The sequence below is a fragment of the Panicum virgatum genome, chromosome 7K (assembly GCF_016808335.1).
Source record: "Panicum virgatum strain AP13 chromosome 7K, P.virgatum_v5, whole genome shotgun sequence".
Lineage (NCBI taxonomy): Eukaryota > Viridiplantae > Streptophyta > Magnoliopsida > Poales > Poaceae > Panicum > Panicum virgatum.
The window spans coordinates 31,730,305-31,747,741 of record NC_053142.1 but is presented as its reverse complement, the minus strand read 5'-3'; the positions used below and the strand labels follow the sequence as shown (position 1 = coordinate 31,747,741).

The following is a 17,437-nucleotide window of genomic DNA, read 5'->3' as shown; positions in this document are numbered from 1 at the left end:
AATATACCACATTGCACACTATTATCGAATGAATGTAGTATTAATGTTACTACATTAATAAAGTCTAGCTCACTGCATATATCAAATAACCCCTATATTTAAAAGATGTGCGTGTGATTATTATTTTATTTCACCATCTTAGCATACATAAATGGGCATCAACTTGAAGTTGGAGAAATATGGATACGAATTTCCATTATATTGTGCCTATGGGGATAGTTTTGAAGTATGCTACTAATGAAGATCTAATATCGGCATTAGGGGGAGAGAAAGCCCATATGAATGCCTTATATTGTAAGCAAGAATGTTCTTCATAAAATATTTCTGGAAGCTTGAAGTGGGAATATAAACACGCACTAAATCATACTCGCATGAAGCGGAGTATAATGCCAGTACAATAAAACTGTGAGGAAGCCCATGGAGGGTGCCACCTGATGTGGTAAACACTTGGAGTGAAACTCCCTGAAGGAATTGATCCCAGTGAGAATATGCACATAATGAATACTCACGGGGCATCGGAAATTAGGAGAAATAACATGAAGTTATTAACTAGAAGTTAAAAGCTATGTGTGATATATCCTGGGTATTTAATAATATACTCACCATGGCAAATGACTTGGTCATTAATTTAAAATCTATGGGGACACCTGTTGGTTTTAGATAACATGAACTTGTCAAACAATTTACAGAGAATCTCCACACATTCCGAAAAGAAAAGACTTTTAAGGTTAAATATCTCACAAACCAAGAAATAATAATCATGAAGATGAGTACCTAACACTATAAAGCGCGCGCAATATTTTGTGTTGGGATGAGCAAATAATTATCCTGAAGATATGGGAGAATTAAATGAATGTCGACAACACTACCTCTAGAGTTGCAAATGTTTCTCTAAACGAGAACATGGATCCAAAACTAAAGTCCATGACAGAGTTGCATGAAGCACTCATATCGGGTCAATGAAAGAAAGCAATTGAGGTTGGACCATGAAGAAAGTATTTGAACCTAGAAATTCAAACTATACGAGTCATTGTGAAATAATGATATGGTGAAATGCAATGGTTCATATGTTTTTCAAAAGACTAGTAAACTCCCATTATGTATGAATAAATATTCTGCGACATAGCTGGCAAATGGCATGAATGAAAAGAAATATTATGCAGTTAATCATTGGATTATGAAAATCCATGAGAAAGGATCCGTGAAGGACTCATTTTCCTCGAAGGAATAAAGTAGCAAGAAATATAATTAAATCTCATACTAAATATTAAAATGTCTAAGGTAGATAATATTCTTGAATGAACATTTAAAGTCTCAAGAAGAGCATATTCTAGAAGGAATAGATTGTGTAAATCACTTCTATCTATCATGAGAAAATTTCTCATAGAAGAGAAATATTATTCTTGAAGAATTGAAGATTCCTGAAGAAAATAGTCAATGAATGACTTATCAGTCAATTACTGAATAAACACCAATAATTCTGAAGATACAAGCGAAGACTCGTACAGACCCGAATGATTAAGAATGAAATGAGGAATAAAATGGCTTTGAATGTGCCATACAAGCACCTGTATGTGCCCATATAACTGCTAGCTAGCACTGAATTGTAAGTATCCTCAAATACCATAGAAGGTATATTGGTGACTGGCAAATTGAATCATCCCCTTCAAATGTCAAATGAAGACCGATTATCTATAGTGGAAAAGGCTAAATAAAGATCTACTGAATAGATCATTGTCTAGACTTTGCATACACTAAAGAAGTAAGGATTGAGTTGATGATGTAGTATTCAATTTCAAACACTGAGTTTTGAAAGAGTAATACCTAGAAGGTATATAAATTTGCAACTCATTGTCCCCATATTCTTATGAAAGGATAAAATATGTATTTGTATTGCATAATTATATAAGTGGTTATTACTGCTGGAAGTATAGCTCCTAATTGTAGTCTAGAAGTCTCTAAAAGACTAAATGTATTGTATTAATTAAATATTATTACTCATACGCAATTATTTTTGAACACGGAAGTTCAAAGTATGTCGCTATGAGGGTGAGTATATTTTTCATTGAGTATTACCTTGAAGGAATCAACTTAATAATTAAATTTTGATTTACCATGAAGGTGTACCACTTGATTATTTAAGATCTTGTAGATCATTGCTGCAAGAACCATGAAGTTCATGCATAATCTTGAAGATTGACCCCTATTCATGAAGAATAGTAAATATAGAATTATATGTAACCAAGAAGGTTTATTGTTGTGCTTTTTTTCTTTTTGGTGAGTTTTTACTTGAAGGTTTCTCACGTAAGGTTTTTAACGAGGCAACATATGCAATACAATTGCGGTTGATATGCACTCTTTTCTCCAATGACTGTTTTTCCTGCTGGGTTTTCGGATGGAGTTTTTAACGAGGCATATGTTTTCACGGTAATCGCTCAAGGGGAGTGTTGTAAAACAATCGGACTGCATATAGAAGGAAAGAAGGACCAGAAGTCCTAGTCCATGTCCGGTTGTTTGTGGGTTTTTACCAAAATTCTAATCATAGATCGGAGTATATATATAATGGAGACTTTCATTGTAAATGATTAATATGAGAAATAAAAAGAAGCTCCACCTACGTTATATTTTATCTATTTGTGTTTTTTGCTTATCGTAAGAGGCGTGAGAGGGAGAAGATCCCACCGACGTGTTTTACAACACCGACCACCTCCGTCGCGTCCCGTCCCGTCTCGTCGCCTCGCCGCCGCCCGCGACGGGCGAGCTCCCGACCCCGCCCCTACAAATACGCCCGCCACCTCGCCGCGTCAGCCGCCGCCACTTCCCGGATCCCGATGCCCCGCGCCCAGATTCCACCCGCTTGTCGCATCGCCCCCCTGTTCCTAATCCTAGCTCGGGGCCTCTGACGGGGGGCCGAGGCGCCAAACCCCCCAGCCCGCCCTAGGGTTTGGGGGCGGATCGATCCGGCTAGGGTTGCGCGGGGGCTGTCCAATGGCGGATCGGGAGGAGGACGAGGAGCTCCAGATGGCGCTCCGCATGAGCCTCCAGGGCTCCCCGCCGGCGCAGCCCGAGCCCAAGCGGAGCAAGCCGCCGCCCCCCGCCGCGGAGTCGCCGGAGGCGGAGGCGCGCCGGAAGCAGCGCGAGCTCATGGCCGCCGCCGCCGAGAAACGCCTCCGCGCGGCTGGCTCGCCGGCCGCTGTCTCGGTGTCGCGCTCTTCTCCGCCGCCGCCGCCGCCGCAGCAGCAGCAGCTGGCGGTGGTGGAGCCGCCCCCCGCCCCTGAGGCCGCCAAAGAGGAGAAGGTGGAGCCGGAACCAACAGGCGTATCTATGGAGGAAGCGAAGGAGGTGGAGGTGGAGGAGGGGGAAGAGGAAGGGGAGGAGTTGCCTCCAGATGTCGCTGAGAAGCTGTGGGCAATGGTGTTCGGCGAAGGGGTTTCAAAGGCCGTCCTGGCGCAGTGGAGCAATCAGGGCATCAGGTGAGTTCCTTTGAGTGTGACTATCTTTGTCGTATGCGTGTAAGCCACGCCTTGGTGTGTTTGTGTGTAGATTTGGCTTTTGGTGTAAGGCATTAGTAGCTTTCTTCTGGTTGCTGGGGCTAATAAGACTGAATCCTGATGAATATATCTCTGTTCTGAAGATGTAGCCAGTCTGCAACAAGAGTGCAGTTTGCTTGTTCATGTGATCTGTATTTCTGATGGATGGCATGCTGATGGGTGTCTTAGAAACAGTAGGACCTGAGGATTTATGTGCTAGTGAAAACTAATGGGTTGGGGTTAGTTCTCTGTTATGAAAAGATGATGAGGCGACTATCGTAGAATGTATGGGCAGTATCTGTTCCTGTCATCCTGTGTAGGTCTGATGATTGGAGGCTGTGTGTATCTGAGTGTTCCGTTATGCTTCTACCATTGGCATGCATGAATGCTTAAACTGCACTTAAGTCTAGGTCGAGTTAGAATCAGTGGAGAACAACGCTGTTGCTTGTCGATAACGACTCCCATGCATTGCTAATATGAGGCATGCGCTTTATCTAGTACGCTGCAAATACAGGGCATGCATGCGAATGCAACAATCTTTTTCGTACTGCTTTACCCTTAATTATTGTTCTCTGCAACCTGTGTTTATGGTTAAATATATTCCTAGTATCCCTCGTTCCGTTAAATAAGTCAATTAGTGAGATGGTTCCATTAGCTTTCTTATCTGGATATTGGTTCCTGTTTTTAGTATGTAGTTAATTACTTACGAGCTGCTATTAGATAAAAAATAATTTGTCTAGTAGTATATTGCTGCAAATACAGGGCGTGCACGCTAATGTAACACTATTTTTACTGCTTTGCCCTCATTTATTGTTCTCCATCCTGTATTTATAGTTAATATATGCCAGTATCCCTCCTTCCGTTGAAACGGCATTTTGTCGGATGGTTCCACTGTTTCGTTAACCTCCTTTCCTTATCTGGAAATTGGTTCCTTTTCTCTGTATGCAGTCAACTACATATTCTGTCTAGTATATCTGAAAATACAGGGAGTTCGTGCGAATATAACACTGTTTTTACTGCCTTGCCGTTATTAGTTCTCAGCATCTGGCATTTTCCTATCACGTAATGTCGATAGCATCCTTTCCTTATCTGGAAATTGGTTCCTGTTTGCAGTATGTTGTTAGCTACTTTTTCAATGTATGAGCTGCTATTATCAGTTTAATTTTCCGTTTTTGAGTATGATTCTTGGAGCACAAAGGTGTACTCTGTAGTTCTGTACATGCTGCTCGAGCGTAGTAAGCTGAAACTAACATGAGATCTTAAAGGTGGCTCTGTTAGTATTTTGAAGATCAGAGCAACTGGGTTTTACAAAGTAGCATGCTAACTTTCTGTAATTTCTGTTGGTGATATTTTTATCCATGTACCAACATCTACAATCTTGTGCCATTGTTGTATGTGGCTATGTGCAGAAACTTGGATATAAAGTAATGCCAAACATATTATGCTTGTCACTGCAGACCTGCATGTGTGCATGCTACAGATAGTCTTATTTTTGTTTAAAATGCACACAGGTTTAGCTCTGACCCAGAAACAACTATGGGACTTGTACAACATGAAGGAGGTCCATGCGGTGTCTTAGCAACTGTGCAGGTATGAGTTTATGACTTTCCTTGCTTTTCCTAATAGTAAAATTCACAAGTCACTCATTTAATTGTTTTGCGGTGCCATCTAGGTTCCTAAACTTAAAAATGCAGATCTTGGTCCTAAACTTATTAAGCGTGTCACTTGAGTCCAAATACTTGCCTATGTGGCATGCCTCAAGAACTGGTAAATCAGCATGAACATAAGCAGGTACTTGCTAATTAGGGAGATTTGGATCTTGAGTGGCACACTTAACAAGTTGATGGACCCAAATTTGCATTTTTCAAGGACCAGTGACAAGTTTAAGTGTCACGAGTCCACCACCGCATTTTGTTCTTTTGTGTTCTGTACTTCTGTATGCTATTCCCCGATCTTCTTCTCAAGGTTCCACTATGGCTTAAACTGTGTACTTATTAAAATGTTCTGTTTCTACCATGTGTTCTGTATGCTATTATTTTTTTATGGAAAAGTTTAAGTCATTTACTGCATTCCATTCCATTCCATTCTAAATATCTGAAAATGGTAACTAGTAATATTCCCCTTTTGCCAATGGAAGCTGCAACAACAAAATTATTTGAGCGAACTACCTTAACATTCAGAATGGTATAATCCTCCTCATTCAACCCTTTAGTATCTTTTAGAGCCAATGAAACAAAGTCCAAAATTTCTGTGATAATCTGAAGTCCAGACAGATATGCCTTCAAGAGATTGGTTGGTGTGTTCAATTGTTACATAATTTTTTTTAACTTGAAAGGCTTGTGAAATATTTATCCAATTATTTTCCAAAATTTCTGTGATAATCTGAAGTCCAGACAGATATGCCTTCAAGAGATTGGTTGGTGTGTTCAATTGTTACATAATTTTTTTTAACTTGAAAGGCTTGTGAAATATTTATCCAATTATTTGTATGAGCTCACTTATATCTGATTTTGAATTTTCATGGTTTCTCAAAATCTATCTATCTATCTATTTCGTCCCCTATTGTGAAATTCCTTTTGCTCACAGCAAGCTTAACATTTGTGATGGTAACTTTAATTTGTTTGCAGGCTTATGTCCTTAAATATCTTCTGTTTTTCTCTGATGACTTGAGTAACCCAGAGGTCAGTAACCCACTATATACTCTGGGACAAAGACACTTTTATCAGAGTTCTTTTGCTGCGGGGGATGACTTTTCGTCTCTGACCGATGATAGAAAGACAAGGTGGTCTCCTGCTCCTTATAAATGGTGATGATGTCACTATTTTATTGCCTCATATTGTTTTGTATGAGCCTAGTTTCTTATTTCTTGGATGGATCTGCTGAAATATCAGCATTTTGAATTCGGTGATGAACATAATTCTTTGAATTAGTTCTCTACTGTGAGTCTGTGATAGCTCCATTCTCTCACCTAATGCTATAATTCCATACAGCACACTTCTAAAAGACATTTATTTATAATTATAGTAACACCAGAAATACTAATGTATATTTTATTTATTGGAGACTGCAAATGATTTCACGTCTTTGTTGTACTACATAATGTACACTCCATAGATATACATGAATGCTTCTATTGATAGTTTTCATTAGACTAAAATAACTGTTATTAACCTTGTCTTTGTAGAGCATTGGTTCATGCTATGGTGGAGATTCTATTTTTATGTGGAACTGGGAAAAAAGCTGTTGTAGCATCCATTGCATGTGTCAATCGTGGAGTAAGTGAATGTGGCATTCAGTTGATTATAAGCTTTTAGATACTTGGATGTGGCTGATGCTCTTATGAAACTTATTGCAGAAGGCAGTTTTGGAAGGGCTTTCCGTTGAATCAGCAATGGATCTGCAGAAGGTTCTTAGAACAAGTACATTTACCTCAAGGAAGGATGCATTTGACACCCTTTTGGCTAACATTCCTTTGTTTGAAAGTCGATTGGGAGCCATGCTATTTCTTATCTCTGCTTTGCTCTCGCGAGGATTGGTACGTGTTTGTCAATGCTAAAGTTCTCAACTTTTTTGTATGTTATGTTTTTTGGGCGCAACTATGTTGGTATGTTTGAGATCTAGTAGGTTGTGCTCAGATGAACTAATTAATGGCCAATGTATGTTGATATCGAGCTGTGAATGTTGCAAAGGGTAAGGCTTATGATGACCTGTATCAGCGGCTAGGCACGAAAGAAGGGGAGAAGGACATTTATAGGATGGCTAGGATCCACGAGCGGAAGACAAGGGACACCAACCAAATCAAATGCATTAAGGATGGGACAGATCGACTGCTAGTGAAGGATGAGGAGATCATGGATAGATGGAGAGAGTACTTCGATAAGTTGTTTAATGGGGAGAGTGAGGGCCCTACCCTTGAGTTAGATGAGGCTTTGAAGAGGATGGAGGGAGGTAAATCGATGGGCCCTGATGGTATCCCCATTGAGGTGTGGAGATGCCTAGGAGATAGAGCAATAGTATGGTTAACTAAGCTTTTTAATCTCATTTTTCGATCAAACAAGATGCCGGAAGAATGGAGGAGATGTATATTAGTACCTATCTTCAAAAACAAGGGTGATGTTCAAAGTTGTACTAACTACCGTGGGATTAAGCTGATGAGCCATACGATGAAGCTTTGGGAGAGGGTTATCGAGCATCGCCTAAGAAGAGTGACAAGTGTGACCCAAAACCAATTTGGGTTCATGCCTGAAAGGTCAACCATGGATGCGATTTTCTTAATACGACAATTGATGGAGAGATATAGGGAACAGAAGAAGGACTTGCACATGGTCTTCATTGACATTGAGAAGGCATATGACAAAGTACCGAGAAATGTCATGTGGTGGGCCTTGGAGAAGCACAAAGTCCCAACTAAGGACATTACCCTCATTAAGGATATGTACAAGGATGCGACGACGTTTGTCCGGACATGTGATGGCAACACCACTGACTTTCCTATTAACATAGGCCTACACCAAGGGTCAGCATTGAGCCCTTATTTATTTGCTTTAGTGATGGATGAGGTCACAAGGGATATACAAGGTGAGATCCCTTGGTGTATGCTCTTTGCTGATGATGTGGTGCTAGTTGACGAGAGTAGGGCAGGGGTTAATAGGAAGTTAGAGCTGTGGAGACGCACGTTAGAGTCGAAAGGGTTCAGACTTAGTAGGACCAAGACCGAGTACATGATGTGCGATTTCAGCGCGACTAGGCATAAGGGGGGAGACGTTAGTCTAGATGGACAAATGGTGGTCCAGAAGGATACTTTTCGGTATTTCGGATTGGTGCTACAAAAGGATGGCGACATTGATGAAGATGTTAGGCATAGAATTTCAGCTGGCTGGTTGAAATGGCGGCAAGCTTCTGGCATCCTTTGTGACAAGAGGGTGCCACAAAAGCTAAAAGACAAATTCTATAGGACAGCAATTCGTCCGGCGATGCTATATGGTGCTGAATGTTGGCCTACAAAAAGGCGACATGTCCAGCAACTGAGTGTAGCAGAGATGCGGATGTTGCGGTGGTTTTGCGGGCACACAAGGAGGGATAGAGTCCGGAACGAAGTTATTCGGGATAGGGTCGGAGTGGCACCAATTGAGGAGAAACTTACCCAGCATCGGCTGAGATGGTTTGGACATGTCCAACGAAGGCCTCCTGAGGCGCCGGTGCGTAATGGGGTTCTTGAGCAGGTCGATAATGTAAAGAGGGGTAGAGGTAGACCTAAACTGACGTGGGATGAGTCGGTTAAGAGAGACCTTAAGGATTGGAATATCTCTAAAGAAATAGCTTTGGATAGGAGCGCTTGGAGACTAGCTATCAATGTGCCTGAACCTTGAACTTATTCATTTCGGGTTTCATCTCTAGCCTACCCCAACTTGCTTGGGAAAAAATGCTATGTTGTTGTTGTTGTATTATGGTTTAAGTTGCTTATGGAGTAGTTTTACACCAGAACAACAAATGAATTGCTAGAGCCAATGTTTTAGAATTTAATAATATGAGTTCAAATGTTTTAGAATTTAATGAGTTCAAAATACTGCTGGTTACTTTGTGTGTGCTTTTGGGATTCTTTTTGGCGTTATATGCAGTTCATAGATTCTCGATGGTGTTGGCTAGTTATTCATTTTTTGTCAAGAGAGAGAGATGGAACAAATGGCTCCAAGTTATGCTTTCCTCCTTACTCATTTCTTAGTTCCAGTAGAATTTTTTTTCTTCACTTGTTTAAGTGTCTATAGACTTGTTTACCAACGCATGTGAACACTATCTTCCTTTTCTAACTATGTATAGTTGTCCTCTGAACACAGGAATATATCCAAGCAGACAGGGATGATCCAAGCCAGCCATTGGTCACTGCTCCATTTGGGCATGCCTCACAGGTACATATTCTACATATATCATTCTCGTAAATATATTTCCTTATTAGATTAGACATTCCATAGCAGTTAATAGTGTGGCTACTCTTGGATATATATATATATATATATATATATATATATATATATATATATATATATATCACTGGTAACTGTGATAAAAAATTAAGATTTTATTTGCTAGTACTACCTGTATTACAAACAGTGAAACATTCTATTCTGTATTTAGTTTGCATACAAATTTTGTCAAATAAGATATATGCACTTGTATCTTTTTCAGGAAATTGTGAATTTATTACTCTGTGGAGAGGCTGTTCCAAATGTATTTGATGGCAAGATGGACCTTGGTGGTGGCATGTCCTTGAAGGGCATGCCAAACAATGTTGAAGTTGGTTTTCTTACCCTCCTGGAATCACTAAATTTGTGCAAGGTTGGTCAGTACCTGAAGTGCCCAAAGTGGCCGATTTGGGTTGTGGGAAGTGAAAGTCACTACACTGTCCTTTTCGCCCTAAACCCCAATGTTCAAGAGGAGAATGAGCTGGAAGAGCGCGAATCCAGAATAAGGCGGGCTTTTGATGCACAAGATCAAAGTGGAGGTGGAGGCTTTATCAGCGTTGAGGGCTTCCAACAAGTCCTCAGGGATACTGACATAAATTTTCCCTCGGATAAGCTTGAGGACCTATGTAATGCTGGCATTATAGTATGGAGTGAATTCTGGCAGGCACTGCTGCAGTTGGATAAAAGGGCCGGAGGCATGAAGGATCCAACTGGCCTTCTGGGGAAGAAGCAATTTACCATCTTTCATTTCAATGGAATTGCCAAGTCTGTGCTGAATGGGAATGCAAGTGCGGGTGGCTCAGTTCCTATACAGAGACCCAGGTTATGCCAGCTAAATGTCACTGTTCCCCCAAGGTGGACTCAGGATGAGTATCTAGCTGATGTTGTAAGCGCATCAACCAGTGGCAGCAAGGATGACAGTATTCTTTCTCTAGCTCCACCAGTTCAGACATCTCAGCAGGCGCCATTAGTGGACTGCATTAGGACGCGGTGGCCACGAGCGGTTTGTAGCTGGTCTGGAGATGTGCCAAGTATTGTCTGACACAGTGAACCTTGCACTACTCGCTCTAGGGATGGTGCTCATAATCCCATTCCGAAGAATCCGCTCGGAGCCTTGAGCTTCCAGACTGTTCGTGCCCTGCAATGAGGAAGATGTTCTGGTGTTGTAATTGCTCCGGGTTGATGAGTATAAGAATTTTTTCTTCGAAATGAGTGATGTTTCAATGTGTGATTTTTATCAGGAACCTGAATATTCTTTTTCCCCTTTGTTGACATTAGATGTATACTTAACTTATGAATATGTCTCAGGCTTGGGGGTAATTCTTTCTGTACACAGATAGTTTTGTTAAGTTTTCATTTATCTGGCACAGTGCGTTGGCTAGCCAGTCTGGCTAATGAGTAAACGAGGATTAAGCTGTTAATGATATCTTATCATGCCGTTGCCCCCTTGGATGTCGTGATTTTTTTGAAAGCTACACAGCGGGGGAAGACCCCGCTGCTTGGATGTTGTGATTGATTGTCAGTTTGGATCTGCTAATGCAAGTATTTTTTTTTACTCCATGCGTTTCATATTGTTATTCTAGCTTGTCCATAAGCAAAACCTTTCTGTGTTTGGCAATTGGCAATGATTTTTCTGAAAATTTTGTATATAATATATTTGTGTTTCTATATAAAGCACTAGAAATATTTTTAAAATATATAATTTCCATGTTTTTTAGCCTACCCCAACTTGCTTGGGAAAAAAGACTATGTTGTTGTTGTTGTATAATTTCCATGTTTTTAAACTACAAGTTTCTCAAATTCGATGGCCAAAGATAAAAAAAAGTTTGATTTAAGATAAAACTAGAATAACAACTATCCCACCCTAATCACAAATAACTGCATTTCTGGTTCGGTACTAAGTCAAAATATCTTAAGGTACACTAGGTATATGTAAAAGATATCAACATTTATGGACAACGAAAATGATTGTATATTTTCATAGTAGGTTTCCGGCCTTCTCTTCGTGGCAACGGTGGCTTGGCAGCGCGCCCAGCAACTATGGCCATGCTCATCCTCCCAATGGCTCCTCCCACCCTTGCGTAGGGTGGTAAAAGACCGTCAAATTTAGCCTAGATAATCTTAGGGCCAGACCTGGACTCTAATTCTATACAATTTTGAACTAAAAAGTTAAAAGGCTAAGTGGGCTCTCTACTAGAGCCATGACACATTACTACCCCTACCCCTACGGCAGCAGCCCTCTGCTCATCTTCGGGCAGCCTCGTCCAGATAGCTAGTTATTGATTGGATTCCTTCGTTAATTGTGTGGTGGGTCCGTGGGTCTACCAGATGTATTGATCTCAAATTTCGTTGTCATCATTCAGTATCGGGAAACAAGATACGAGTCAAAATGTCCAATGGGGTCTTGAGCCAGTCTCAGTGGGAGTTTCATGGAGGGTTTCATGACATTAAATACTATCAATTTTGCTGCCATGGTAAGGAGAGAAAAGGATGGAGTTTCATGGGATGTGAGAAGAATTTCATCACCATGAAACTCATCTGGCACGGTTACCTAGTTTTCAGTCTAGGTATCTATGTCTATGAAACTCTCACTGAGACTGGCCTTGGATATTGCAAACAAAGTTTAAGGGCCTTTGGAAGAAGTAGCTCTGTGGACTGTGGATAGGCCAACTTACTCGAGTGGTGCAACTTGCAACTTTCTGGAGCCTGACCAAAGAATCAGAGGGCAGCCTTTGTTAATTGAGCTGCTAAAGAAATAAACAGTGTCAAAATTACTGTTCAGGGACTTGCGAAACACATTGTAGCAAAAATAGTTTCATAAATCATAACCACTATTAAGCCCTGATAAAAGTCTTGCATGTCAAATATTTTTGCTCTCTATAATTCAGAGGGAGGGGTACAGATCTTAAAAGTAGAACGGGGCGAATTACACATCTGACAATGCAAGTTTACACATATCACAACATAAATGCTAACACTACCACAGCTGATAACTCTACCTGGTTGAAACCCTTGGAACTTTAAATATTTTTGGTCAATTAAGACTGAACTCACGCTGAATGAGAGCCTCCTGCAATAGCTTGAAGTAGTCTTGGCATTGGAGGAATGTCAAGTTCTATTAAACCCTCGAGAATCTGAACCACCTCACCCATCGTTGGTCGATCGAGCTCATTGTCTTGGATGCACCAACAAGCAATCTTACAAGCTCTTTCAGCTTCTTTTAGATTGAAATCGCCATGCAATTTGTGATCAACCAAGCTTCCAACATCTCCTACAAGAAGCTTACTTGCAACTTGCACAGGGAAATAAGTATCATCATCACCAGTAGTGGTATGTTCTCCATGTGAGTTCCTCCTTCCTGAAACAATTTCAAAGAGAAGCATTCCATAGCTGTAAACGTCAATTTTTGGTGTGATGGCCCCTCCACTAATCCATTCAGGTGCAAGATATCCTATGGTTCCTCTTATTGTAGTCAAAGCCCTGCTGAAATCCCTTCCTAAAAGCTTTGCCATTCCGAAGTCTGCAATTTTGGGGATGAATGACTCGTCTAGAAGTATGTTTTGAGGTTTAACGTCGCAGTGTATAATGCAATCTCGACAGCTCTCATGCAAATAGGCTAGTCCTCTAGCAATTCCTAGAGCTATTTGATACCTAGTACTCCAGTTCAAGATTTGAGCATCATCTGAGAATAGATGAATGTCAAGGGAACGATGTGGCATATATTCATAGACAAGCAGTTTGCTTTCACTGCTGCAACAGAAGCCAATTAGCTTAATTAAATTTATATGTTGGATAAGCCCAATTGAGCTGACTTCAGATCTGAATTGTTTCTCTCCTTGGTATGCACCATCGAGTCTTTTCACCGCTATGGTTGTCGAATCGTTCAGAAATCCCTTGAATACTGAACCAAAGCCACCTTGACCTAGCTTTTCTGAGAAATTTTTAGTTGCACGCTGCAATTCAGTATATCTAAATGGAACAATTCCATTACCACCTTGAGCATTGTTCAATGTGAAGTTATATCTTTTCCTCTTGTTCCACCAAATCATTAGTGCCAGTGCCAGAGAAAACAAGATGGCAAAGCTTGCAGCAAGGCCAATGGCAATCGCCATTTTTCTTGCACTGCTTTTCTGACTTTGCACCTCTTTTGCAGAAAGGCGAAGGTGTAGAGTTCCTCCACTAGTATCAGTTATGTCATTACACTGCTGCTGTTTTACATTGAGTAATTCGTCGTGCCAGACTAAGCACCCTCCATTGCCATAGGAATATGCAGTGCAAGAGCAAATATTTAAGCAAACTGCTCCACATTCATCTTCACTGGTTGCAGCTTCTATTTTGTAGGCATTAGGAGGTAGCCTAACACAAGGCATAGAATAAAATTTGTCGGTTGAACTTCCTGTGCTTTTGTTACTAACACAATCCAATGGAGTATTTCTCATGCACCCACTTGTTCGATCATCTAGCTCCCAATCTTCTGGCAATCTTATGGAGAAACCCTTCATGCAGTTGCAGAAAATAAGCTCATTGTCATTACAAACAGTGAAAGGCCCACATACAGCATAGACATCACACTGAGCTTTGGGTTGAGCATAGCTCATTAACCATTTCTGCGAGCTCTCAAGCCAAACGAATGTCTTTGTTCGACCTGAGACATCCAATACATGATGGGTGATGGTTCTTTCATCCAGTAAGTCGTAGGTGAAGTACTTCTCTTGGTCATTGTCGACAAATGTGAAATTGAAAAGAAAAGGTCCTGCCATCTCTGGCACCGAGGAAAAGTATTGGCCGTTCCATAATCCGCTGAACCAATATGATGTGGAAAATTTCAACGACGTGAAGATATACTGATTAGCTCCATTTGGGTCTAACTCCTCACTGTATCTTCCAGTAGCTAGGTCGATCGAGTTCTTCCTAGAAACAAGACGGCGGTTCAGACCCGTGACCTTGTCCCAACCAAGTTTTGCGCCGGGGAGGAAAGTATCTGTGGGATAGTCAAAGCTCTGCCACAGCACGTCAGATGAGTTTGTGGAGTTCTGTAGGATGAGATTTCCATTATTCAGTAGTACAGCTACAGTCTTGTTGGTCGTGGTATTTGCTTTTGTGGACCAGACCGTGGAGTTGGTGGCTTGATTCAAGATGACAAGGTTGCCATTATCAGAGATTGTAAGCTCAGATGAGGTTTGATCCGTGAGTGGGTTGTCACCGTTCGCAACCCATACTGGAGTTAATTTTGGAACTCTGTTGAACCAAATTCCTAGGTACCAGTTCAGGGTGTTTTGGGAGGACTTACTGCCCGTCTGGAAGAACCCGAGTGCGAACTTGCCATTGCTGGAGATGAGCTTTTCGCCGCCGACAAGTGGTTGACCAGGTGAAATGGTGTCCTTGGCAGCACAGCATGATAAGATGTACAGGGACAAGAGCATTCTGCAAAGGGTGGGGAAAAGAGGCATGGTGAAGGACAGGGGAAGCTGGACGAGATAGGGGTTTGAAATAAACATGGCGACACATAGTTGGTGAAGTAGGCTTCCCTGGAACTATAGAATACAGTATGGTGATCTGATGCATGTTGACAGTGATATCCATCCTTACTTACTTTATCAAGTGGCTGAACGAAAGTGAAAGAAATCGGCTAATCTGGTCAATATGCTTTTTTTTTTGGGTGTCTTCTGTATGTATGAACGCATGTGCCACAAAGTACACGAAAGTCCTAATTATTGTAGTATATGGTTACTACCAATGCGTCTTTTTTCTCCATTTTGACCTTTCCAGAGATCGTGGTCGATCCCATCTAGGCGCGGACCTGTGACAGGATTTTTTGGATCTGACGTGGTCAGATTTGCTTATGTGAATAAATCCAGCCCCGTTTGTTTCCCCCGGTTAAAGTAAAGTTTAGTTCCATCACGATATTTGACACCAATTCGAAATATTAAATATAGACTAATTTTAAAACTAATTACATAAATGAAGACTAATTCGTGACACGAATCAATTAAACATAATTAGTTCATAATTTGTTATATTGCGCAGCAATAAACTTGTGCTAATGATAAATTAATTAGTCTTAATCGATTCATCTTTTGAATTAACTCTGGCTTATGCAATTGGTTTTATAGTTAGCTCATATTTAGCCCTTCTAATTAGCATCTAAACATCCGATATGAGCTAGACTAAAATTAATCTTTTGGATCTAAATAAATTTTAAGATTCTGTTTGATTTCTCTTAAGTCATCTGCTGAAAACTGAATTTTGGTTCGGGGTACGGCTCACATGCATGTGTCTCCTCATCTGGTCATGGCTCTTAGAAATTGGCACTCAGCATCAATATGCTTCCGGCAGTTTCTGTGGAGCACATATGTTTGTTCCGTACTCCCATTTGAATTACGTTAATTCTTGACTCTTTTGAGCTTGAACAAAACTTTCAAAGCGGTTAAAGGCCTAGTTCGAAATACAGGAAAACCTTCTAGATTTTGAATTTTCCTTGTTTATCACTGCGCTCCAGTTTCTCTGTCATCGCACATGAAAACCCACGGTTGCCGACGCCCCCCACCAAGCCCACTCCTCCGTTCGTTGCCGTGCCGGCGGCGACCTCCTCGGCGATGCCACCTCCCTTCGACCCGCTTCCACTCCCGCTCCCGCATCAGGTTAGCCAGGCCTCCATCCCATCCAGAGCCTAGACCTCCCAATTCGGCACCCCGCCGCCACGGAACACCTCGGCGGCCTCCGCCGTCGAGCCATCCCGGTACATCCCAGGGCCCACCACAGGTCCGTTTCCGAAATGCTCTGGGAGAGCCACCGCAGCACCGTCCCCAAACCTCTCGGGAGGGTAGGATGCCGCTGCACTTGACGCGGTGCCGAGAAATCAGTATTAGCCTCCGTCATGTGATTAGGTGCTGTCGCACTCGCACATCGTTACTTCTCAGGAATCAAGCAACAGCCTGCAAAACCGGATGCATTGGATTGGGGGCTATCAGGTATGTAGTTTGCCCCTTTTTTACTCTCTTGTGGAAAATAAAATAGCTTTTCTGTAATTGTAGTTAATTCTTTTTACTTCTCAGCCTAGTTAGCATTTGGGCACAAAAATCAACCAAATTCGAGCAGACATGATGGGTTACAAGGCCTTCCTCAAGCAGATTGAAGCCTATTATGATGTTTACATGTCACCCGTCGACTGTTAATATGGCCACAGCCCACAAGTAGCTGCTCTGGCTACTTCATGTGACACTGGTATGCAACATTTTCACCAGGCACATTCAGCTCTAATCTCTCTCGTATTTCTGGAAACCTGAGTTCATAGACATTTCTTGCAGTTCACAAGTTGATATAGTATTTTTTTTTATTATCTGCTTACCTTACCTTACAGTCATATAGGAATGCATGTATACATCATATTTGTAAATTGTGAGTCAGCTGTTCGGTCTCCGGTTGCTCCAATTTTGTTCACTTGGAACTCATGTAGAGAAGGATTTCTTCTTGGATTGGCAGTTGTTGATTGAATTTTCTTTGTTGACTGTGAGTAGATACTCCATATGGACTGATCTAGTGTTCTCTTATGATCTTGTCTACCCGTACAAATCATAATATAAGGGTTCGGCTAAGACTTTGTCTGTGCTTGGGAATGGAACTCAATTAGTTCTTTTGTCAGGGTGTTAAGAACATGCCAATGTCTGTTGGATAAAGGATTCAATCATATATTACTGAAAGAAAGCCTGGTCTGAGTATATATCTATTATGGAACAAGACAGCCCAGCCAGCCACACCAGATCCATTGTGCAGTAGCAAGGGTGCAACCAGACCAAGCAAGCCTAGGAGATGATCTTTAGCCCTTTTAAAACATAAATAAATAGTTTAGGCATTGCTATGTCTTAGATATGGATCCTAAAATTGGAGTAGATACTTTTGTTTAGGGTTGATGTTTCTAGGAGTCAAGAAATCCTCTCTAGAGATGTA

General features: G+C 41.3%; 2 protein-coding genes and 1 long non-coding RNA gene across 3 annotated transcripts; 2 read left to right on the top strand and 1 right to left on the bottom strand.

Annotated features, from left to right (window-relative positions):
• Positions 1 to 2,705: 2,705 nt before the first annotated feature.
• LOC120640966 (ubiquitin carboxyl-terminal hydrolase MINDY-3-like) lies at positions 2,706 to 10,934 on the top strand. The gene is made up of 7 exons (XM_039916910.1): positions 2,706 to 3,473; positions 5,042 to 5,120; positions 6,158 to 6,312; positions 6,715 to 6,805; positions 6,886 to 7,065; positions 9,365 to 9,436; positions 9,714 to 10,934. Exons 1-7 carry the CDS (start codon positions 2,989 to 2,991, stop codon positions 10,530 to 10,532), a joined length of 1,881 nt encoding a protein of 626 aa, XP_039772844.1. The 5' UTR covers positions 2,706 to 2,988; the 3' UTR covers positions 10,533 to 10,934.
• A 1,354-nt stretch (positions 10,935 to 12,288) lies between these two features.
• On the bottom strand, positions 12,289 to 14,971 carry LOC120640965 (G-type lectin S-receptor-like serine/threonine-protein kinase At2g19130). The gene has a single exon (XM_039916909.1). The coding sequence runs from the start codon at positions 14,938 to 14,940 to the stop codon at positions 12,541 to 12,543; it is 2,400 nt and encodes a 799-aa protein (XP_039772843.1). The 5' UTR covers positions 14,941 to 14,971; the 3' UTR covers positions 12,289 to 12,540.
• An 899-nt stretch (positions 14,972 to 15,870) lies between these two features.
• On the top strand, positions 15,871 to 17,119 carry LOC120640964. The gene is made up of 2 exons (XR_005662068.1): positions 15,871 to 16,461; positions 16,546 to 17,119. It is a non-coding gene; the product is annotated as an uncharacterized LOC120640964 (long non-coding RNA).
• Positions 17,120 to 17,437: the final 318 nt, after the last annotated feature.

Excerpts from the sequence above, each read along its gene's own strand:
- LOC120640966 (XM_039916910.1), top strand. The coding sequence starts at position 2,989 with ATGGCGGATCGGGAGGAGGACGAGGAGCTCCAGATGGCGCTCCGCATG. Across the intron at positions 6,806-6,885 it reads TTGCATGTGTCAATCGTGGA|AAGGCAGTTTTGGAAGGGCT; the intron begins GTAAGTGAATGT and ends AACTTATTGCAG. Across the intron at positions 7,066-9,364 it reads CTTTGCTCTCGCGAGGATTG|GAATATATCCAAGCAGACAG; the intron begins GTACGTGTTTGT and ends CTCTGAACACAG.
- LOC120640965 (XM_039916909.1), bottom strand. The coding sequence starts at position 14,940 with ATGCCTCTTTTCCCCACCCTTTGCAGAATGCTCTTGTCCCTGTACATC.